The sequence below is a fragment of the Tursiops truncatus genome, chromosome 5 (genome assembly GCF_011762595.2).
Source record: "Tursiops truncatus isolate mTurTru1 chromosome 5, mTurTru1.mat.Y, whole genome shotgun sequence".
NCBI classification, from domain to species: Eukaryota; Metazoa; Chordata; class Mammalia; order Artiodactyla; family Delphinidae; genus Tursiops; species Tursiops truncatus.
In genome coordinates, this window is record NC_047038.1 from 63,607,427 (window position 1) to 63,633,393 (window position 25,967).

A 25,967-nucleotide genomic window follows, 5' to 3' on the forward strand; every position below is an offset into this window, starting at 1 on the left:
ATGGGAACATATGTATATGTATAACTGATTCACTTTGTTATAAAGCAGAAACTAACACACCATTGTAAAGCAATTATACTCCAATAAAGATGTTAAAAAAAAAAAGTAAAAATTGGTATAACCTTTCCAAGACAATCTAACAATATCTATCAAAATTTTAAATGTGCATACCCTTTGTCCCAGTAATTTCATTTCTAAAGGAAATGGTGAAAGAAATAGTTTTATTTCGGGAACCAAAAGAGAGTAGTAATTCACTCTTCTTACTTTCTTTTTTAATAGTTACTAATTGAACAGGTCAGTTCAAATAAGACAAAAGATTTAGGCAAAAATTACATAAAAATTAAAACAAATTTTAGCACACACAGCTAATAGTAACAAGTTAAGTTTTTCACACTTTTACTTACAGCTACTGGACATAGATTTACCTCTTCTGATGTTTCTGTGAGGTATAAAGGCAAATAGAATGATTTATCTCCATTTTATAGGTAAGTAAGTGGAATTAAGTCAGACAAAAAAAAGCTTTTTGTCAGTTTTGCCACTTACTTCCAGACACTTGGGATGAATTACTTAATTTCTCTGGCGCTTACTTTCCTCGTAATGCCACTTACTCCACAGGATTCCTGTGGGGATTAGAAGAGATGACACAACAGAATGGAACCTAGTCCTCTGACTACAAATCCCTTTCATAGTTCTCTACTTGACCATGACTGCTCCCTCATAGTTTTACCATAATTCTAAGGATCTATGCAAAAGTAGCCATACTCCACAACTAGCAATATGGCCTTTCCATTCTCATTATTCCTGATACATTTGGTCCTTGTGTGAACACAAACAGGAAAATGCCCTCATGAGGCTACCTGGGAGATAAATTAATATATAAAGAATTAAATACAAAACAGTGCTAAGACAGAGCTAAATCACAAAACTGTAAGAGCACCAGGAGCCCCTAACACAGAGAGCCTCAGGGACAGTTGACCAAAAGAAGCAACACCTGAAATGGGTCCCAAAATGATTAGTAGGAGATACTTTTGATAGTCATAGTAATCTGAGTTTGAAAACATTGCTGTAAGTTCCATACAGCAGGCCTGTCTAGCTTACTCACCTCTGTATCTCAAGTACAGGGCCAACAGCTCAGATAAGCAGATGCTTAATTAATAATGGTTGAACACATGAGTGGTTATTCCTAAGGTCACTGACCTTCACACCTGGGCTCAGAAAGAGACGTTCTTAATTATGTAAAATGAAATTCATGGTAAATTTGTTTTTAAAGATTGTGTATTAAAATAATCTTTATTTGAGACTAATTTTTTTGCCATCACTTTACCTATTGCACTTTGTTTTAAGAAACTTTAAGTGGGTATTAACACTTATTGTGTATTATTACTTCTATCATATAGTACTCTCTTGTCATATTACAATATTGTGGCTACAAAAAGCAAAAACACTTTCACTTTTAGTATAATACTTCCTCTTCTTCAGGGCTTTTTCCTGAAGCCTATTAATGGCTCTCCATGAACCCTAAGTTAAAAACTTCTGATTCACATATTCACAAGCTAACTCACATCCATCTCAACGTCAGTACCACTTAAAAACACACTGCTACCTGCTAAATCTTGTCTCGACTCAAGACCTCTGAGCTCCATATCCATGTAGCCGATAGTCTGTCATCTCCACTCCTACCAAATGCCCCAAAGGTGCCTCCAGCTCATAACGTCCAAAACTAAGTCCATATTTTAGAGGCTTGCTTCTCTCTCTTTATTTCCCTCCTCAATGCATAGCACCACCATTAACCAAAAACAGAAAAATGAGCACTGTTTTTCCTCCTCATTCTGACCCTCCACCTAATCAACCAACCCAACCTAATCTCCCAAATACTGCTGTCTTCTTTCCTCTATTTCTGTTGCCAGTGCCCTGATTTAGGGCTTCATTTATTTACTTTTTTAACAAACCCTTAAATAGGACTTACTCTGTGCCAGACAATGATTTAAACACTTAAAAAAATTAATTTAATCCACAGAACAAATCTATGACATTCTTTAACTTTAATTCACAGATGAAAAAACTGTGAATGACAAGGCATTTTCTAGTAAAAGTTTTGAAATTTAAATGCTCTTAAGTGTAAGCAAAAAAAAAAAAAAAAAAAAAAAGATTTATTGCACTCTCCTACCCTAAGGTGTAACTAACAATTCTACAACACTATTAAAGAGAAGCATCGCCTATCAGGCAACCCAAATGCAATTTTAATATGCATAAGTCAAAACAAAGTACCAGACCTCGCTGGTACTCAAAAAAATCATGCATTTTTTAGAATTTTCTAACTTGGTTGATTATAAATCTATTAATAGAGATGAAAAAAATTTTTTTGCAGTAAATACTCCTAAACCTGCACAAAGTAAGCCATCATAATGACCTTTTAACTTTAAAAAGTCAAAGTACAAAAGCTGATATATATCAACTTTGAAGTATAACCAAACAGCTCTTATAACTTTTTTCCACTGCTAATGGGCTCAACCAACCAACAAGTTGTTTGTGCCTACCAAAAATGCAAAGAGAAAGCAAATCATGCCACCGTGTTCACTTACTTTGACAAGTACAGGATTTTATGCAAAATAAGTACTGCAGTGCTCTGTGGGGTAGCTACCAAAATATTACATTTTGGCTTTACTTCTCTATTTTGAAAGTAAAGAAATATAAATATTTCTGATTAATATTTTTAAGTCCTCCACCAAATCCACAAGCAGAAATTGATTATCACCAACACACTTCACAAAACCTATCCAAATGTAAAAATCTTTTATCTTTAAAACCACTTAAATGCAAAATTATACATCTGACTAATATTGTATATTGATAGCAGCACAGAAGAGAGAAATGAAATAATTTTAAAATAGTTAAAATTATATTATACTTTAAAAACAACAGGTAATTTGTTAGAATGTAGTCCCTTAAGGTCAGGAAGAAGACAGATCCTTCTTGCCACTCCTATTCAACACTGTGGCCAAAAAAAAAAAAAAAAACTAATTAGGCAAAAAATAAATTATAAAAGGGGCACCTAGATTGGACAGGAAGAAGAAAAATTATCTTCATTTGCCGATGAAACGATCTTAAATGGAGAAAATCCTAAGGAATTCACTAAAAAACTATTAGAACTACAAAATGTGTTCTCCAAGGTTGCATGACACAAGATCAATATACTAAAACCAATTATATTTCTATACTTTTGCAATGAACAATCCAGAAATGAAATTAAGAAAACAATTCCAGGACATCCCTGGTGGCGCAGTGGTTAAGAATCTGCCTGCCAACGCAGGGGACACGGGTTCGAGGGAAGATCCCACATGCCGCAGAGCAACTAAGCCCGTGCACCACAACTACTGAGCCAGCGCTCTAGAGCCCACAAGCCACAGCTACTGAGCCCAGGTGCCACAACTACTGAAGCCCGCGTGCCTAGAGCCCATGCTCTGCAACAAGAGAAGCCACTGCAATGAGAAGCCCGCGCGCCACAACGAAGAGTCGCCCCCCACTCGCCACAACTAGACAAAGCCCGCGCGCAGCAACAAAAACCCAACACATTATAAAACGGTGACAACACTGCTCCGGGAGATCATTCACATAGTAAACTACAATGTGAAAGGTCTCCCCCAGAATGCTGCAATGAAGCAGCTTAGATGTAGTCAGACTCTCTTTGACAGCTCTTCAAAAAGGCTTTCCCTTAAGTCTCATGCATGTTTAATTCAAACTTATGCATATTTTCAATAAATAACTATGCCAGCCAATGAATTATATATGTTGATTTCTTAAAAACGGCATCTTTCAAGTTTTATTCACATTTTGAGCAAATAATTAAATCCTCGTAGCAATTCAAATCATTTACATGGCTACTTTTTATTCTGTTTATTTTAATTTCATTTCGATTCCTTTAACAGACATTATATTCACATGGTTCAAAAATTCAAATGGGTGAAATGTCTCCCTCCCACCATGCCTCTCAGACACACATTTCCCATCTTTAGAGGCAACAAATGTTATCAGTTAGTTCCTTGTGTATCCTTCACATCTTCAAGCAAAATAGGCATATTCTTTTCTCTCCTTTCCTACATAAACTGGTAGCATACTTTACATATTGTCCTGCACCTTCTTTTTTCACTTATCTTGGCAACTGTTTCACATCAGGGCATAAAGTTTTCTCCTTTTTAATGGTTGCGTAGTATTCCGTTTTGTGGATATACAGTATGTTATTCCTTTGATAACTTTAATTGGAAAAGATTTGAGAAAAAGATGCAGCTCCCAGGGCAAGAGTTGCTAACCCTGCACCTGTAGAAGGGCTTCAGAAGATATGCAAATCCCCTAAAATGGTGTGTATGTATCCATATGTATTTCTGTGGGCAGAAAACTTGCATACCATTCACCACAACATCAAAGAAAGCTGTGACCCAAGCAAAAGTTAAGAACTACTGTACAATATAACTTGTGCATAGGTGTTCAATAAGCATAGGTTGAACAGAATTCTGGTCTAGGCTTCTGCTAATTTTTGTACTACAAGACAGAAGGACTAAATTAAACACTAATATAATCCAAAACTCTTATGTACTTTATAGAACCTTTTCCCCACTTGTTTTCTGAGAAGGGCTTTATTTTTCCTATGCACTATGAACAGGAGTACTAAGAGGGAAAAGAACCAATCATTTAAAGTAACTGAATAATCAAAAGTTGAATAAATAAGCTGTTGTTCACCATAACTGACAACATCAGAGGCATCTTTGATGTCCCTTAAAACTCTTTGTAATGTTTCATAGAGTCCTTCCTGAGAAAATTAGATCATTAGTAACGTAGTTGTATACTTCCTACCACATGCCAGGAAACAGAACAGAAGCTTTACATTTATTATCTTGTTTAATGCTCAAGACAATCACTTAAGGCAGCTATATTTCCCCCCTTTTACAGGTAAGGAAACAGAGGATTTAAGAGCTTAAAGTTAAGATATTTACTTAATCAGAACCACTTAACCATTAAATGGGAGAGCAAGACCAAAACATTGCCTCACTCTCACCTTCAAGACTCCAAATCTCATGAACTTTACACAATTACCATAGTGCCTGAAGTCCAAAATGCAATTTTGATCATTATAGGGAGGTGGTATAATGCACTGAAGGGTTTTTTTTAAAGATTACTTTTAACATCAGGTGATAAGCGATGACAGCTGTCAAATGCATTACAGCTGTTTCTACCAGGTTTTTTGTTTTTTCTCCTGGTAAACCGTGTTATCCCTTTGATTTCTATGAATTCATCTAAACAAAATAAAACATCCTTCTCATGCCATCGATTTCAAAACGGCTCTGTGATGAGCATTTCGCTGAGCTGTTAATCATGAAAGTTGAAGGCCTAAGACAACTTTTTCATTAGAAAGGAAAGTCTGTTACATTCTTCTCCTTCGAGACCCAAAGCCTGAAGTCAACGCTTTAGGCAGGACTCAAACCGAGGTTCGAGGCAACACTGAACAGGAAAAGCAACTGTACCGCTGAGCCCCCAAATCACCTTCATTACTCCCTTCCTTTCTCCCTTCCCCCACGAGTGGAAAAAACTGCTGCGCAGCACCAAGAGCCCTGAGCGCTGGCTGCGGCTGAGAGCTGAAGCCCGCGGTGCAAGGAAAGCTGTGAGACCAGTGCCTAGTTTGTGGCCCCTTTCTTGCCTTCGCTCCCCTCCGAAGCCACGCATCGCGATCCTCCCCGACCCTCCATGCCAGGAATGCCAGGTCCACGCCCAGCCTGCAAACTCTCCCCAGCCCCCTGGTCGCATAGCCTCCCCCGGGGGCTCACCATTGCAGCCCACGGATGAAGGCGCGGGCGGGCAGGCCGGCCGGCTGGGGAATCCGTTACCGCGACTCGGGATCCATTCGCGCCAACAACTTCTCCCGCGAAGTGGAAGGAGGTCGAGGCAGCGGCGCCCTGTGATGACGTCACGAGGTGCGCAGCTTCCTGTGGGCCCAGGCCGGGAGGCGGGAGGCGGGAGATGCCACGTGGGCCCAGGTGCAGCCCCCGAGACCCGTAGGCCGCCGCAATCGCGAGGAGAGGCAGGGCCCAGGACCGCGCCCAGATTTGCGTCTTCCGCTTCTCTAAGGGCCTCTCAAGTGGGGAGGTTCTGAGATTGATTTCCCCCGAGGGCGGGCACGTTTAGAGAATGCAATGCCCCCCTCCTTTAAATGTAGCTTTAAAATGTTTCTATTACCAGCCAAAGTAAGACACCTTTTAGGTATACGTTTCACATATTACTTTTTAATATCTATTCTGAAACAAAAATTTCACCAAACAGTACTTACCCCGATTTTTTTTTTTAATGTTTGACCAGTCGAATTGGTCTTTTCGCCTACTTTTAAGTGGAGACCCACAGTTTGAAAACACATTTAGGACAATTTTATGTTGTATAATTCCAGGGCAAAAAAGACTTTGATAAAATAGTCATTACTACCCACACCATTTTATAAGTGAAAAATATAAGGCCCAAACAAGCTAAGGGTCCTAGCTGGGAATCTAGGCCTCCAAATTCCCAAACCTGCGTGGCTGAGTCCCTCCAAGGGGTGTGTGAAACCAAGACATAAACAAGGTACATCTTCTCCCTAGAAGAACAATGATCCCGAAAGCTTTGGAGTAAACAAGTTTTATATTAATAGATAAGCAACTGAACTGTGGAATAGCATGTGACATTTGCATACAATTTTAAGAGAAGACATGAGGCCTTAAGGAGTTTAATGGGAAGAGCAATATCTCCAGCTTTGGCCCTAGACTTTCAAATCCTTATCCACCCACCCCCTGTTCCGTCTTGCATTTTATCACACCCATATCTCTACAGTGAAAGATAGCAAAGTCTTCAGGAATAAAACAGAGGCTAAGCATGGAGAGCTCCTATTTATTAACTGCCCACTGTCGTATGTGCCAGGCATGCAGCTATGGACTATCCCAGTTTAACTCGTCTAATACCCACAATGACACTGGCTACTATTATTATCCCCAATTTACAAAGGAGTAAACTACAGCTTATGAACAGGGCCTCATTGCATGGGACTCTCGGAAGCCAATATGCTAGGGTTCCTAGCCCCACCACATGCTAATTATGTAACCATGGGCAAGTTACTATGCCTCAAGTTTCCTCAACTGTAAAACAAGGATAATAGTACTATGTTCTTCATAAGGTTATGAAACTGCTCCTGGCACATAAGCAGATAATAATCTTTTTTTTTAAGTCAGCTATTATCATTATTATTACACAAGGTTAGGTATTATCAAGAGAGATGGTTCCAAAAATGAACTTATCTACACCATAATTTTACTCAGGAAAATACTTGATTGGGGAGGAGGGGAGTCATTAGATCCTTTGAGAAATCAATAATCTACGAAGCTACTCCCCAGAAAACTGTACATAGCAGACACATCACATAAATTTTTGCCTATAACTTAAGAGAACCTAAACCAATTTACAATGTTCATTGTGTTATAAATAAGCAAATAAGATGTATATTAAATGTTTTACATATCTTTTACATTATATTACTTTAAACTTTTGCATTCCTTTTTTAGTATTTTGAAGCCTTTCTTGAATTCAGGTGAGAATTAAGTCAGAAGACTATAACTTCCAGAAAGATACTGAACTGAATTTGTTGGATTGTTTTCTTTTTTCCTCAATAAATTTATTTATTTATTTGTGTGTTTATTTATTTATTTTTGGCTGCGTTGGGTCTTTGTTGCTGCACAAGGGTTTTCTCTAGTTGCGGTGAGCGGGGAATACTCTTCACTGCAGTGAGCGGGCTTCTCATTGCAGTGGCTTCTCTTATTGCAGAGCACGGGTTCTAGGCCCACAGGCTTCAGTAGTTGTGGCGCGTGGGCTCTAAAGCACAGTAATTGTGGCGCACGGGCTTTGTTGCCCCGTGGCATTGGATTGTTTTCTTTAGGAACATTTTTTTTTTTTTTTTTTTTGCGGTACACGGGTCTCTCACTGTTGCAGTCTCTCCCGTTGTGCAGCACAGGCTCCGGATGCGCAGGCTCAGCGGCCATGGCTCACGGGCACAGCCTCTCCGCGGCATGTGGGATCCTCCCTGACCAGGGCACGAACCCGTGTCCCCTGCATCGGCAGGCGGACTCTCAACCACTGCGCCACCAGGGGAGCTCTCTTTAGGAACATTTACTTGGAAATATTCTATCTCAAAAATGTACCAGGACTTCCCTGGTGGTGCGGTGGTTAGGAATCCGCCTGCCAATGCAGGGCACATGGGTTCGAGCCCTGGTCAGGGAGGATCCCACATGCCGCGGAGAGGCTAGGCCTGTGCACCACAACTACTGAGCTCGCGAGCCACAGCTACTGAGCCCATGAGCCACAACTACGGAGCCCGCGTGCCACAACTGCTGGGGTCCGGGCGCCTGGAGCCCGCACTCCACGAGAGGCGGGGCTGCCACAGTGAGAGGCCTGCGCACCACAGCGAGGAGTAGCCCCCACTCGCTGCAACTAGAGAAAGTCCATGCACAGCAACAAAGACCCAACACAGCCATAAATAAATAAATAAATAAAATAAAAATTTTTTTTAATGTTCCAGATTTAAAACGGCTGTATATGCTTTGATACTTCTCCCCAAATGTGGGCTGACCTGTGACTGATTTGATCTAAGAATATGGTGGGAATGATACTATGACGGTTCCAAATGTAAGCTTTAAGAGGACCAGCAACTCTCATCTTGCTCTCTTGAAGCCCTGAGCCACCATGTAAAGCAGGAGAAGGGGCCAGTTGAGCCCAGGCTTACAGCCATCTCCACCAGGTACCAGGCTTGTAAGTGAAACCATCTTGGACCCACCATACCAGCTGCTAGTCGAATTCCACTAAGTGACCCCAGTCAGCACTACGTAGAGTAGAAAAATCATCTAGTCAAGGCTTGCCTAAATTCTCTGACCCACAGTAGTGTGAGCATAATAAGATTATTGTTCTTTTAAGGTACTAAGTTTGGGGTAGATTGTTGTAAAGTAATAGATAAACAGAAATGTTTTAAAGAACCCAAAGTGTAACAAAAAATAAGCAGGAACAGAATATTCATGCTTATTTTCTCCACTGTGGTGATTTTGATGCATCATTCAACAAATATTTATTGAACATCTGCTGTGTGTCGGCACTTTTTTATGTGCATGCTGGGAAACCATAGTAAACAAGACAGACAGTCCCAGCTTCCCTAAAGTTCATATTTTTGAGGAAAAGAGAAAAATAAGTAAGTAGACAAAAATAAATTCTGTATTTTCAGATAAGGTAAGTGCTATAAAGAAAGACTTCATGAGACTTCAGGCCAAAAGATTGCTATGATCCCATCATTTTACACTTTGTATTTTATGGCCAAAAAAAGAAAAAAAAAGATTGCTATGTGTTTTGTGGCAAAATATGATACTCATTGGTTTCCCATGGCAGAGAAATATGAAGAGTGCTGAAAAGATTACCAAACATGATTTTTTTTTAATTTGTCTGTAGGAGAGCAGCAGAGTCTCCTGTTAGGTTTGTTTCTGCATAATAACTGCATCTGGATTTTAACCTTTACAGGGCACTAGTCTATAACAGTGTCTAATTTGAATTTATTCCAGGCAAAAAACCAGCCCCTTCCATCTCTGTGTGGCCTTTCTTCAACAATGAGAATAAAATGATAATAGGTCATAACTACTCCCATCTCTCGGGGGGGGGGGGGGTTTTGGCTGTGTCAAGCGGTATTAATTCCCCGACCAGCGATGGAACCCGTGCCCCCTGCAGTGGAAGTGCAGAGTCTTAACCACTGGACCACCAGGGAAGTTCCCCATCTCTCACTATTAACTGAAAGACTACAATAATGCATCTCTAAGAAACTGAGGATACACAAAGAAAGAATACAACAAAACAGGGCTGTTGATTTTTAGATAGTTTTTTTAGAGAAGCCCAGAAAGTCATTTTTCGGTGATGTAAACATTAGCTAACAAAGATTCCTTGCATGTTTTCTTGAAAGTATTTTCATAAAAACTGTCTGCTCATGTTTTCCTTACTCATGCTTTCCTTAGTTCAGCTCTTCTTGGTATAAATGTTTCTGAAACCAGCTGATGAATAAATAAGACCAATAATTCTTTTGTAGAGTAACACTGGTAACATAACACAGCAATTGAATAAATACTGCAGTTTCCAGAATTAAGGGCATCTCTAAAAGCCTAAAATATTTTTAAATATTTTTTTCTTTTAATAATGGTTTGAGACCTATCACAGAGAAGACCCATCTTAAGGGATATATTATGTATTGGATCTGATCACCTGATGCTCACTGGCCTTCTCTTAATCCTTAAAAGAAAGGGCTTCAAACAAAGCCAATTTTGTGAAAGTTAGGGATCTCTTTCCCTCCTCCACTTAGGGATATATCACTGGTAGAAGAATTGTTGACATTCCCTGAAGAACTCTTTACCTGAAAAGTTAGAATATTGACAGTGACATCTCTACTAGTATGTTTCTAAATGTGTGAATAGTTGGATTAAGCGAATAATAATTGGTTCTCTTTCCATAACATATACAGGGAGTTAAATCATTGCCCTCCCCAAAATGACTCAAAAGCTGTGTGTTAGAAAGCGCATGACTTGAATTTTGGTCATTCTTTATAATCTAACTAACTACTGCCATATATAAGTGAAAAACAATTGCAAAGGGCAGTATAAATTCTCAGCATTAATGCCTGTGCCTTAGTTAACTTATCTGTGTGATGGGAATAACTCTTTACTTGGAGTCACTTGGAAATGCTTTTCAAGAGCACAATAGTTACATTGTCTTTCACATAGACTTTTATAAATCGGCAGAAATCAATCGAATTTTCACTGTGCAACAACAAATGTGACTTTCTGCCCTCTAGATAAATATTAGCATGTCCTGCTTTGTCAGGGTTTACTGGAACATTTTCCTTATAGAAAACAATCCATTAGGCAGCTTGTCCTTTTCTGTGTTTGTGATACCTGCAGAGATCCAGAACAATGATGTTGACCTTGTAATCCATTTATGAATATAATCATTAAGTCATAATCTGTCACCATTAAAGTGGACTTAAGAAATTAAGCACTATGTCATTTATCTTAATTCTTGGATGAATTAAGATTATCATATTAATCATATTAATATGGTCAATCATTAATATGATTATTCTTGAGTAATCTAAATTTATATAAACTTGACTGATGATATTTTACAAATAATAAAGTTTGTTACATTAATAAATCAGTCTCTTCACTTAAGTTAGAAGAAACATTTACATTTAAAAAAGAAAATTTAACAAAAAGCATATAACTTTACTATTGACATACACATTTGATTATATATGTAATGTATCTCAAATTGTGAATTAACTCCCTAAAATATTCATTGGCAATTTTAAAGGTGTTTATAGACAGAGTAACAGGAATGCCAACAGTATTTTGTAGCTATGGTAGATTTTACGATTAGGCTAATCTTTCATTCTCCAAGTCCTACAAATCAAAGTAATTCTAGAATTTTTTTGTTGTTTCATAGGAATAATGTGAGGCGTAGCAAATAAAGGAAACTACAATAAGTTATTTGAGAACTGCTGCTATAGTAAGAATGACCACATACTTGGATATTATAGACCTTTAAGACTCTTGAGAATCTGAGCTTCTATAATAAGATACACCTAGAATTATTATTCATATTTCAACAAAGTTTGCAATAAAAACATTTTTGAACTTCCTTGAAATCTCACGGGTCATCTTTCTCAACATGCAGTTTAAACAGAATTGAATGTAATCACTGTTTATACAGAGTAGTGTATATTAGAGGTTAAAAAAAAAATCTTGTAAATGAACACAAGTCAGAATAGAAAAGACGCATGAAAAAGGAATTCCCATAAATTCTCATCTTCCGTAAAATATACAGCAAAATCTTATTCATATGACGTATGATTCATTGCCACAAAAAGGATGTAAACAATACTTTTAACATATGCATTTAAATTGCTACTTCCTATAGGAAGAGCTAACCTTGCTTTAAGACAAAGTCAAGTGCTTTGGACTCTATTTTAAAATATTTTACCTGGTTTGATGCCTTTCTATAAATATTATCATTAGCTCCGGGATGGTGGGAAGCATTATAACTGGTAAAGTAAATACAGAGTATCACTAATACCTGGGATTCCCTAAACATTTTTCAGAAAATGTTTATTTTAGTCTAAGAATATGATTTGCAAAAACATAACATTACTGTATGTTGAAACCATTACTATAGTTGAATTTCACCTCTCTTCCCTTCTTGCACCATGGGTGCATAATCTAAATCTGATCATGAGGAAACATTAAACAGACCAAAACTGAGAGACCTTCTACAAATTAACTGACCAGGATTCAGCAACAGTTATGAAGGGTCATGAAAGCAAAGCCATGAAAGATGGAGGAACTGTCACAGATTGGAGAGGCCCAATTGTTGTGGCCTCTCCCTGTGCTCCGCAACGGGAGAGGCCACAACAGTGAGAGGCCCGCGTGCCAGAGGAAAAAAAAAAAAAAAAGATCATTTGTTTAAAAAAAACTTGAAGGTATAACATTAATAAATTATTAATAACCTGGAACTTAAATATTTATGATTTCAACAAAACATTTCTTCATGAGAAGTATTTCTTGATGAAATACTTTCTTCACTTTGTTTCAAGGACATCTGTAGTCTCCTAGTTTTCTTCTTTCGTCAATAGTCAGTCCTCAGACTCTTATGTTCATTGCTCCTAATTTTCTGTCCTTTTAATATTTGATTACCCTAGGGCTTGTTTCTATACTCACTGCCTGGTGATTTCATCCAATCTCATAGACTTACATACTATATAAATACTGACACTTCCAAATTTCTATCAACTGCTGATTTTTCCTGTAACCTTCAGATTTATATATCCATTTTCCAACTTCACATCTCCATTTGGCTGTCTAATAGACATATCAAAGTTACTCTGTCCAAAACTACACTCCTAATCTTCCCTCACAAACCTGCATCTCAACTGATAGCATCCTACCATTTGCTCAGGTCAAAAATTTTTGAAGCAATCCTACTTTGTCTCTCTCTGTCTCTCTGTCTCTCTGTCTCTCTCTCTCTGACACACACACACACACACACACAGACACTCATATCCAAGCCATCAGCAAATTCTGTTGGTACTACCTTCAAAACATAACCAGGGCTTCCCTGGTGGTGCAGTGCTTGAGAGTCTGCCTGCCGATGCAGGGGACACGGGTTTGTGCCCCGGTCTGGGAAGATCCCACATGCCGCGGAGCGGCTGGGCCCGTGAGCCATGGCTGCTGAGCCTGCGCGTCCGGAGCCTGTGCTCCGCAACGGGAGAGGCCACAACAGTGAGAGGCCCACATACCGCAAAAGAAAAAAAAAATAATAATAATAACATAACCAGAACCTAACAAATCTCACTACGTCTACCAGTACCATGCAGGTCCAAGCCACCATCAGCTCTCACCTGGTTATCATCTCTTGACTGATTGCCCTGATTCAGCTTTTGTTCCCCTCACAGTACACTCTGAACCCAGCAACCAGACTGATTCTTTTCAAATGTCAGTTAGATTATGTCACTCTCTGCTGAAAACTCTCTAATGCTCCTCTTCTCATTAAGGGTATAAGACAAATTCCTCCCTGTTCCCCTGCACCATCTGGCCCTATTACCTCTCTATACTTACTGCCTACTACTCTCAGTCATTCCACCTCAGCCACACTGACCTCTTCATTATTTCTTGAAGGTGCCAGACATGCGTCTGCTTCAAGGACTTTTCACTCTCTACTCACTCTCTGCCGAGTGCTCTTCCCTCAGCTATCTGTATAGTTCACCTCCTCACCACGGCAAAGCCTCTACTCACAATCAAAGACGACCAAACACCAGCACCATGAGTGAGAGTCAGCAAAAAACAACAAAAAACAGATTTAGGTTCCCAATAACTAGCGATTCAGAATACAGAACAGCTATGTATGGAGTATTTACAGACATAATCACAGAAACGAACATTTCATCTATTGACCAACAGTATAGGAAGCAGAAATCACTCTGGATATTTCATTCAGAAAAGAGTACTGTTTTGGTTTTTTACAGGAATTTAGTACTTAATATGTTGGAGACGCAGAGGTTTAAGAAATGAAGCCAGACACCATCGCTAGACTTTTGGCTTTAAGGTCACACTTGGAAACTGCAACTACTCTTGCTGCTTTCACGACCCCTGCCACTGCCAAGGCCTCCCACCCTTAGGAATTTGGAGTCAGTCCGGGGAACGTGGAGCTGGCTGCTTCAACTACTAGTGGTACTAGAAGTGGCCCATCAGCTTCTACCATCACAGGAAGCATCACCTCTGTCTCCTTTCGAAAGTTTATATGAAAATGATCCCCAACCTAGAAGTCTAAAACCAGCCAAACAACCAAACAAATGTGGGGGTGGGGGGGTGGAAGACATGAAATCCGCCCTCCCGTCCTCCAAAATGTATTCCCTCTGTATCTTTTTTTCAGGAAACTACTAGAAAATGTGCTTCATCAAAATGAGGGGGCAAACGAAAAGGAAGATATCAGGTAAAGAAAAAGGCAATCTAGCACAGAAAAAGAAAAGGGAGGGGAATCCCCAGGTGTGCCCCAGGTGTAGAGAGAGGGCAAGCGGTCTGGACTGCAGCAGTGTCACTTAGGAGACACGCGTAGCAAAGGCTGTCATCACTGTGCCCTCTGGACAAAGCTACTGGGACATTTACTCCATGACAAGGAGGGAATAAACCAGGAAAAATGAAAGAATGAGATTCATGTAATGGAATCCAAACTAGGAAAAGGTAAAGGAATTCCTAAGTTGTCAGCAAAGGGAAGTCCCAAAATGACAAAGAGGCAGAATGGTGCAGGCCCAGAGCATCAGTAGATAGAGGGGAACAAAGGTCTGCAGGAGGAGTAACTCCAAGAAAAAAGAATGAAGCTAGTAATAGAAGAGATTGACCTTGTACTAAGAGCTATTGGCAGGTGTGGGAACTTGGCAATAGGTACAGACAACTAAGCAAATGAAAAACAAGGCAATTATTAACCTATAAGAAAAACAAAAAGAAAGAGAGAGAACATAATCATAGTATACTACAGTACTCTGCAATGAATTATATTTATGTAAAAAATAATGTAAACTCTAGATATCAATTTAACAAAAAGGTAATTTTTTTAACCAACAGAAAACGGTGATACCAGAAACTTAAATCTTTATCTACCATGAAAGGACATCAATAGATAGTCTAAAACTAATGAATTGACAGATAGCAGTACCTGAGTATTATGCAAAATACAGATGTGGTGATGTACAAATTCTAGACAAACAGCTACAGAGTTGAAATTAGGGGAGGGGACATGGGAGCAAATACCTTAATAAAAATAAAAATTAATTTTAAGAAGATCACGCATGAAAAACAAAACTATAAAAGGACTAAAAACAATATATAGGAGAATATCTTTACAATTTTGGAGTGGGGACCGCTTTCCTAGCCCAGAAACCCAAAAGGAAATGAATAATTTGATTGTACAAAGTGAAAGCCTTTTGCACATGTAAATATTTTAAAGCAAAGTTCAGTAATATTCTGAAATCGATTGTGGTAATGGTTGCACAACTCTGAATATACTAAAAACTATTGAATTGTATATTTTTAGTGGATGAATTTTATGGTATGGGGATTATATCTCAATAAAGCTGTTTTTAAAAAGACTTAGATCGTTGGGAGAAAATATTTGCAACATATACATAGGACAAGGGATTTAATACTTTATATAAAATGAGCTTCCTCCTCTAATTCTTTAGAAAAAGAAAAAATAAGAAAGTAAACAAAGGAGATGAAAAGGTAACTCACAGAAGAAGAAATTCAAAGGACCAATAAAAATATGAAAATATTAGTAATCAGAGAAACCCAAATGAATACAAAACTGAAATGACATTTTTTTACCATATTGACAAAAAAGAGAACTATTGATAATACCCAATACTGAGGAAAATAGGGAAAAATGGCCCTCATGCACTAATGGTAGGAGCTTGAAAGTATCTACTGCCTTTCTGAAGGCAGTTGGGAAATATCCCTGAACATAGAAAATGTACATACTCTTTAACCCAACAACTCCAGTTTTAGCAAATCTCTTGTATCTCCCACATATGCAAAGTTATGGATTCAAGGTTATTAATTGCAGAATTGTTTGTAATAGAAAAAATAGAAAAACTTATATGTTTACCAGTTTGTAAATAGTTAAATAAATAAAATATATAGGTGCATATATGCCATGGAATATTATGCATCTATTGAAAACCATTGAGCTAGATTCATGTGTACTGACATAGAAAGAGTTTCACAATAAATTATTAAGAAAATAGACGGCTTCCCTGGTGGCACAGTGGTTGAGAATCCACCTGCCAATGCAGGGGACCGGGTTTCAGCACTGGTCTGGGAAGATACCACATGCCGCGGAGCAACTAAGCCCGTGCGCCACAACTACTGAGCCTGCGCTCTAGAGCCCGTGAGCCACAACTGATGAAGGCTGCACGCTTAGAGCCCGTGCTCCGCAGCGGGAGAGGCCACCACAGTGGGAAGCCCGCGCACCACGGCGAGGGGTAGCCCCCGCTCGCTGCAACTAGAGAAAGCACGCGCACAGTAACGAAGACACAACTCAGCCAAAAATAAATAAAAGAAAATAAATAAATTTATTTTTTTAAAAAAGAAAATAGAGCATGTTGTAGTATACCGTGTATGGTGTGTGATCATACTTATGGTTTTTAAAAGTACAAAAAGTGTGTGTGTATGTGTGTGTGTGTGTGTGTGTGTGTGTGTGTAAAGATAGACTCCAAATGTTAACAGGGGGGACTTCAGCTTTTTACTCCATATTCTTTTATTTTTACTCTTTTAAATCACCTCTTAATAATTTGTTTCTAGTATTTTAAAGAATTTGAATTCTAAAAAGAAACGGAAGTCAGGTATCTATTCAGATCTTCTGAATCAGGCTCCAGGGGTGGAGATTGAGCATATGTATTTTGTAAAACTCAAGAGGTGATTCTGATGCATAGCAAAAATTGAGAATGTGGAAAACAGTACAGTAATTCCTCAAAACATTAAACACAGAATTTCCATATGATCCAGCAGTTCCACTTCTAGGTATACACTCCAAAGAACTGAAAGCAGGGACTCTAACAGGTATTTATATACTCGCGTTCATAGCAGCGTTATTCACAATAAGCAAAAGCTAGAAGCAACCCAAATGTTCATCAATGGATGAATGGATAAACAAAATGTGGTATAGCCACGTAATGGAATATTGTTCAGCCTTAGAAGAGAATTAACTTCTGACACATGTTACAAGTGGATGAACCATTATGAAAACATAATGCTAAGTGAAATAAGACAAACACAAAAGGACAGGTATTGTGTGATTCTATGTATGTGAGATACCTGGAGAAGTCAAATTCATATAGATGCAGAAAGTAGATTGTTGATTGCTGGAGGCTCAGGGGAGGGGAAAATGGGGAGTTATTGTTGAATGTGTACAGAGTTTCAGTTTGGGAAGGTGACCGAATGCTGGAGATGGATGACGGTGATGGTGGCACAACAATGGGAATGCACTTAAGGTCACTGAGCTGTACATTTAAAAATGGTGAAAATGGTAAATTTCATGTTACATATATTTTACTACAATAAAAATGTTTTTAAAGACTTGAGAAAAACTACTTTTTCACTTCTTGTTGTGTGATGCATCTCCATTTATTTCTGAAACTTCAACTATTGTCTATATACTGATAGTGCACACATCTATACCTTCAGAAAAAAATCTTTCCTCAAACTTTATTCTCAAATATTACCTGGTCATCAGATATCTCATACCTCAAACTCAAAATGTTTGAAACACCATCTTCTTTCCAAAGTCTTCTGTATTCTGTTTTACCCAGTTGCCCAAATCAGAATTCTGGGTCACCATTGGCTCCTTCTTCTCCTAAACTCAGTCTCAACATCCAATTGATTATTGCGGCCTGTCGATATTATCTTCTAACTAGTTCTTTTTCTTTTTTCTTTTTTTTTTTTTTGGCTGCGTTGGGTCTTCGCGGCTGCGCGCGGTCTTTCTCTAGTTGAAGCAAGTGGGGGCTACTCTTCGTTGTGGTGCTCGGGCTTCTCATTGAGGTGGCCTCTCCTGTTGCAGAGCACAGGCTCCAGGCTCATGGGCTTCAGTAGTTGTGGCACGTGGGCTCAGTAGTTGTGGCTCGCAGGCTCTAGCGCACAGGCTCAGTAGTTGTGGCGCACGGGCCCAGTTGCTCCGCAGCATGTGGGATCTTCCCGGACCACGGCTCGAAGCCGTGTCCCCTGCATTGGCAGGCGGATTCTTAACCACTGCGCCACCAGGGAAGCCCTTCTAACTAGTTATTGAACTTGTCTCTTTCTCGCCACCTACACTACTACTACCTTTGTTCAAGCCAAATCATTTTTCACTCAGGTTAACAGAAGAGCCTCTTAACCAATCTCCCTGCCCCCAGGATTACCCACTCCCTGCCAGAGTGATTCTCCTAGAGTGCAGATCTGATCAGGGCACTCTCCTGTGGCAGAGGATGCCAGCTAAACACCAAAATGTGTGCTCTCCCTTCCACAGCATTGAATATAGAGTAGAGAATAGAGTGTCCAGCCGGCCTTTCCTCTACAGGTGGCCACAAATCTATAAGATTTATGAATACTGTGACATCTTCAGTTTTAAATTCCAGCCTCCAGCAAAGTGCTTGATCCATAGGAGATAGATAGATTTGTTGAATGAATAGATGAGTGATTAAATGATGAATTCTGGCCTCTAATATCTTGGTCTCAAAACGCTCATCTATAAAACGAAGGGCTGACCTAGATGATCTCTAAAGACCCTTCCAGCAGTAAAATTCTGTCATTTGTACAAAGCATTATGAAGTGATGTTTTGAATGTAGAATTCCTAGAGTGTGTATATCTGTCCCACTTAACCTGGTACTTGGCAGACGTTATTTATATTCTTAGACATTTTATGGTTTTTATTATGTTATTTCCTTGACTAAACTGTATACTCTTTGAGGGCAGGGACATATATATAGTTCTCTCCTAGGACCTAAGATGGGTCATTTTATGAGTAAAATATTGAATAAATATTTGATAATTGTTTAGGAAAGATGATGCCCTATCCTGATTCACTAAGTCATGATAAATACTTCATGAATTCATAGTCTGTTTTCATAAATATTTAGAAATTTTTAATCTCAGTATTAAGTCATTGTCATCATAAAATTTCTTCATATGTGTTTTTTCTTTCATTCTTTTTTTTTTATTATTATTCTATACCGGTCAGAGTATTTCATTTAAAAAAACAAAATGAAGCAAAAAGTCCTTTAATCAGAAATTCTGATTAAATTCAGTATTAACTCAAGTTCTCAGAAATCAATCGAGGAAAGCCAACAGGTGCATCAGAGAAAAGCTGGCAGCTGTTGACAGTTCTTTGGTGGAAAAGTAAGTTGCATACTTATACGAGCTGCCCTAATGATCATCAAGCCCAAGTTACGTTGTCCAAATACAGGTTTCAAGATACACTAAAGAAACCATACAGACACCCCCACCAGTATAAAACTTTGACAATGAAGTTGAAGGATGTAGGAAAGTCAAGTATGACCACACACGTGACTAATTTATAAAATAAGACTGTCAATCCTAGAAAACTAAAATGGGGAGACCTCAGAAACAGTAACAAACATAAAACGAGGGCTAATAGCAAATGAAACAACCCCAAACATTTTCCTAATGACTAAGCTACAAAATGACAGTTTAGGAGACTATTAACATGTAGTTTTTCTTCTGGCTATCAATCAATACATACATTAAATTAGGGTAATATTTTTTCCACTCAATTACCATCATTTCTTTCTTTTTACCTTTTCCCTAATTTTCTCTTGCAACATTTTTCCTTTGGCTTGACCAGTTGAACTCAAGAGGTTCGGAACCTAAAGTGAGCATCAACTCATTATTGGAATAGCACTTGGGAAATGCAATTGTAGAAAAGACAAATTTGTGCAGCGTTGGTGGTCTAGTGAGCATAGCTGTCCTCCTAAAAAAGACAAATTTTAACCGAAGTGGCTTGACAAAGTTAGGCAGCCATTCTCAATGTGACAGTGTCCCCCTGTTAATCAGTAGGTTAATGGCTTCTCTTGGCTGGATCGCATGATCCTGCACGATAGCGGCATGCTCCCTGGTGGATAACTGCAGAACTATGTGTGCAAATATCCACCCATTTAAGCTTACAAATAAATACAAAGCATTGTTTTAAACCATTTAAGTAGAATAAATATTGCACTTCTATCGGCCTGGTTTTCCTTGTGAACTAGCTTGGAGTGCTGTGCATGACACAGAAGACACAATAGTTAATTACTTGCTACTCCAAGCTCCTTACACTTCACTACTTCCCGCTCTTCAAGGCTCAGCACTTTTTTCGCAGAAGTAATGGTATTCCTCATTAGCATTGCCACTGTCATGGGACAAACACCCCCCAGGGACTGGAGTGATGTAACCGGCTTTCTTCCTGACTCCGTCAAAATCCACATCTCCAACCAACTTGGGTTTAGCAGTTATGGGATCTTGAATTCTATTTATTCCCACATCAATGACAGCTGCTCCTTCCTTAATCATATTGGCTGTGATCAGATTTGGAATGCCTGCAGCGGAGACGACAATATCTGCAAGAGCTGTATGTTTCTTCAGCTGCTCCTTGGGAGTGTATGGATGAGAAATTATGACAGCGGCATCACCTCCAGGATGTTTGTGTGCCCCTCCGGTGTGTAGTAACACTGCAATGGGCACTCCAACATTTTTTAACCTTCCATCCACACCCACATTCTTCCCTAGGGTTGGAATGCCAGTTTGCTTAATTATTTCCTACATACCCCATGGAGTAGCTGGTAACATGGAATTCTGGTCCAAACACATTCGCCCTATGTTAATTACATGAAAGCCATCACCATCTTTGTCTGGAGAAACAGCATTGCAGATCTTTCTCTCATCAATGTGCTCTGGAAGAGGCAGCTGAACGAGGAGGCCATCTACATTATCATCATTATTTAGTTTATTGATTAAATTCAACAGTTCTTCCTCTGAAATTGAAGCTGGTTTCACAATTGTCTCACGGTTGATTCCCACATCGGCAGCTACTCTGGTTTTGTGGAGGACAGAGGAGTGACTTGCGGGATTCTCGCCAACCAAAACCGCGCTCAGGTGTGGTCCTTTGTTGCCTGACACCACCCACGCTTCCAGCTCCTGCTGCACTTCCTGCTTGATCTGCTTGGCAAGTTTCCTTCCAGCATTGACAACAGCTTCATTTTGGACTGCTGATTGCTGGAAGTGGCGATGGTGGAGGCAACAGCTCTGTGCTGGGCTGGAGCAGCAGGGTGGCCAAAGTGGATACAAGAGACGCTGCAGCCATGGCCAGTGCCCTCTCTTTCATTCTTTAAAAAAAGAAAAAGAAAAAAAGCCAAGACATTGAAGCAACCTAAGTGCCCCATCAACAGATGAATGGATAAAGAAGATGTGATATATATATTCCATTATATATATAATGTATATATTACATACTATGTATATAGTATGTATAATATATATAATAATATATACTATAATATATATATAATGGAATATTACTCAGCCATAAAAAAAGAATGAAACCCTACCATTTGCAGAAACATAGACGGACCTAGGGATTATCATGCTAAGTAGAGTAAATCAGAAAGAGAAAGACAAATACCATATGATATCACTTATTTGTGGAATCTAAAATATGACACAAATGAACTTATTTACAAAACAGAAACAGACTCACAGACATAGAAAACAAACCTATGGTTACCAAATGGAAAGGGGAAGCGGTGGGATAAATTAGGAGTAAGGGATTAACAGATGCATACCACTGTATATAAAATAGATAAACAACAAAGATTTACTTTTTAGCACAGGAAACTATACTCAATATCTTGTAATAATCTATAATGGAAAAGAATTTGAAGCTGTACACCTGAAACTAACACAATATTGTAAATAAACTATAGTTAAATAAAAATAAATTTTAAAAAATACTCAGTACACATTTCAAAACTTCCCTTTGTCAATAAATTTTTTTTAATTAAAAGACTTTTATTGAGCAATTATAGCTTCCATACACTCCATCACTCCCTCCCCACACATTTCCCCTATTTTTAACATCTTGCATTAGTGTGGTATATTTGTTATAATTGGTAAGCCAATATTGATATATTACTAACTAAAGTTCATAGTTTACATTAGGGTTCACTCTTTTTTTTTAAATTAATTAGTTTATTTATTTATTTATTTTGGCTGCATTGGGTCTTCGTTGCTGCACGTGGGCTATCTCTAGTTGTGTCGAGCGGGGTTACTCTTCCTTGCAGTGCACGGTCTTCTCATTGTGGTGGCTTCTCTTGTTGTGGAGCACAGGCTCTAGGCACACGGGCTTAGCTGTGGCATGCAGGCTCAGTAGTTGTGGCTCACGGACTCTAGAGCTCAGGCTCAGTAGTTGTGGCACATGGGCTTAGTTCCTCCATGGTGTGAGGGATCTTCCTGAACCAGGGCTCGAACCCATGTCCCTTGCATTGGCAGGTGGATTTTTAACCATTGTGCCACCAGGGAAGTACAGTATCCTAGAAAATATTCCTTTCACTACCCTAAAAATCCCCTGTGATCCACTTATTCATCCCTTCCTCTCCCCAGTATTTGGGGACCACTGATCTTTTTACAGCTTAACATATATTATAGTTTGAATCATACAGTATGTAGCTTTTTCAGATTGGTTTCTTTCACTTAGTAATGTACATTTAAGGCTCCTCCATGTCTTTTCCTGGCTTAATACCTCATTTCTTCTTATCACTGAATAATATTCCATTGTATGGATATTACACATCTTTGTTTATCCACTCACCTATTAAATGACATGTTGGTTGCTTCCAAGTTTTGGCAATTATGAATAAAGCTTCTACACACATTCACGTGCAGGTTTTTGTGTGGACATAAATTTTCAGTTCATTTGGGGAAATACCAAGGAGTATGATTGCTGGATAGTGTGATAAGAGTATGTTTTGTAAGAAACTTATAAGTAGTTTTGTAAGAAATTTCCAAGCCGCCTTCCAAATCGTCCATAAGTTTTTGCATTCCCACCAACAATAAATAAGAGTTTCTGTTGCTCCACAACCTTGCCAGCATTTGGTATTGTCAGTGTTTTGGATTTTGACCATTCTAATAGGTATGTACCAGTATCTCATTGTTTTAATTTGCAATTCCCTAATGACATATAATGCAGAGTATCTTTTCATATACTTATTTGCCATCTGTATATTTTCTTTGCTGAGATGTTTGTTCAGGTTTTCTGCATCTTTTTAATTGGATTTTTTTATTATTGTTTTTGTTGAGTTTTAGCATTCTTTGTACATTTTGGATACTAGTGCTTTATTGATGTTTATCTGTTTTGCACAGATTTTCTCCTAATGTGTGGATAATTTTTCATTCTCTTAACAATGTCTTTTGCAGAACAGAAGCTTTTGGTTTTTTGGGTTTTTGTTTGTTTTGTTTTGTTTTGTTTTAAATGAAATTTAACTTGTCAATTTTTATCTTTGTTGGGTCATGTTTTTGGTGTTATATCTAACAAGTCATTGTCAAACCCAAGGTCTCCTAGATTTTCTTCTATGTTATCTTCTAGAAGTTTTACAGTTTTTCACTTTATATTTAGGTCTGTGATTCACTTTGAGTTAATTTTTGTGAAGTGTGTAAGGTCTTTAACTAGATTCATTTTTTTGCAAGTGGGTGTCCAGTTGTTCCAGCAACACTTGTTGAAAAGGCTATCCTTACTCCATTGAATTTCTTTTGCTCCTCTGTCAAAGATCAACTGACCATATTTATGGGGGTGTATTTCTGGGCTCTCTATTTTGTACCATTTCTCTGTGTATCTTTTGTTAATATCACACTGTCTTGATTGCTGTAGCTTAAGAGAAAGTCTTTTTTTTTTTAAATATTTATTTATTTATTTTGGCTGTGCCAGGTCTTAGTTGTAGTACACAGGATCCTCGTTGTGGCATGTGGGACCTTTAGCTGTGGCATGCAAACTCTTAGTTGTGGCAGGCATGTGGGAACTAGTTCTCTGACCAGGGATCAAATTCGGGCCCCCTGCATTGGCAGCGCAGAGTCTTACTCACTGGACCACCAGGGAAGTCCCTAGAGAAAGTCTTAAAGTCAAGTATCATCAGTCCCTGGATTGTCCTTCAATAATATGTTGGCTATTCTGGGCCTTTTGCCTTTCTATATAAACTTTAGGATCAATTTGTCAATATCCATAAAAATAACTGGCTGGGATTTTTAGGGATTGCATTGAATCTATAGATCAAGTTACAGAGAACTCACATCTTGATAATATTTAATTTTCCTATCCATGTACATGGAATCTCTCTCCATTTATTTAGATCTTTCTGATTTCTTTCATCAGAGTTTTGTAATTTTCCTCATATAGATCTTGCACATATTTTGTTAGATTTATACCTAAGTATTTAACTTTATTTGGTGCTAATGTAAATGGTATTATCTTTTTAATTTCAAATTCCAATTGTCCACTGCTGGTAAATAAGAAAACAATTGATTTTTGTATATTAAATTGTACTTTACAACCTTGATATAGTTGCTCACTAGTTCCAGAATTTTTTTTTTTTTTAGTTAACTCTTTGGGATTTCTTACATTGACAATGATCATCATCTATAAAGACAGTCTTATTTCTTGCTTCCCGATCTATAAAAATAATAATTTTTATTTCCTTTTCTTGTCTTATTACATTAGCTAGGACTTCTGGTATGACGTTGAACAAAAGTGGTGAGAGTAGAAATCCTTGCCTTGTTCCTAATCTTAGCAGGAAACTATCTAATTTCTCATCAATAAAGTTTTATATCTAATACTGACTTTTTATGTTCATTTTTGTTATTAAAAGTAAAAATTTTTAATATATAAAATAAAGGAAATAATTATAACCTATTTTTCACCATCCAAACACAATATGGTAAAATGTGGGTATTTTCTTATAATTCTATGTATTGGTTATAGCTTTTATTACATCATTATAATCATACTATTATTCAATTTATTATCTGGATTTTTTCAGTTAGTTTTTTATCTTCAACATTTTAATGTTACTATATATTCTTTGAAAATGTTAATGACTCTACAACATTTCACCAAATGAATATTTCATGCTTTAGGTAATTATTCTCATGAATAAATCCTTAAATTATTTTTAATTTCCTTCTGTCATAAATAATGCTGCTATAAAAATATTTGCACATATAGCATTTTATATATTTGTAATAACTTATTATGATACATTTCTGAAGTTATTAGATTAAAAGGTATGACAAAAATCTAAGGTTCATGATATATTGAAAAATTGCTTTCCATGAATATTGTACAAATTTATATTCTAAGCAGCAATGTCCTACAATCTCATCAACATTGATTTTCATTACTTATATTTATTTTTGCTAATTTTATAAAAGAAAATATTATATAGTTTTTTTGTATGTGTTTTTTTTGTTGTTGTTTTTATTTTTGGCTGTGTTGGGTCTTCATTGCTGCATGCAGGCTTTCTCTAGTTGCGGCGAGTGGGGGCTACTCTTTGTTGCAGTGCGCGGGCTTCTCATTGCAGTGGCTTCTCTCATTGTGGAGCACGGGCTCTAGGCGCGCGGGCTTCAGTAGTTGCGGCACGCAGGCTCAGTAGTTGTGGCTCACGGGCTCTAGAACACAGGCTCAGTAATGGTGGGATACGAGCTTAGTTGCTCCACGGCATGTGGGATCTTCCCGGGCCATGGATCAAACCCGTGTCCCCTGCATTGGCAGATGGATTCTCAACCACTGCGCCACTGGGGAAGCCCCTGTATGTGTTTTTAAT

At 38.2% G+C, this 25,967-nt stretch overlaps 1 protein-coding gene and 1 pseudogene across 4 annotated transcripts in view; both read right to left on the bottom strand.

The window, feature by feature from the left end:
- RFC1 (replication factor C subunit 1) overlaps positions 1–6,139 on the bottom strand; it is an 84,122-nt gene extending 77,983 nt beyond the window's left edge. For all 4 annotated transcript variants that reach the window (XM_033856944.2, XM_033856940.2, XM_033856939.2 and 1 more), the window contains exon 1: positions 5,817–6,139. In XM_033856944.2, coding sequence (XP_033712835.1) covers positions 5,817–5,819 — 3 coding nt within the window. In that variant the 5' untranslated portion in view covers positions 5,820–6,139. The remainder of the gene's footprint in view (positions 1–5,816) is intronic.
- Positions 6,140–19,265: 13,126 nt separating this feature from the next.
- On the bottom strand, positions 19,266–21,546 carry LOC101336324 (bifunctional methylenetetrahydrofolate dehydrogenase/cyclohydrolase, mitochondrial pseudogene; annotated as a pseudogene).
- Between the last annotated feature and the right edge of the window lie 4,421 nt (positions 21,547–25,967).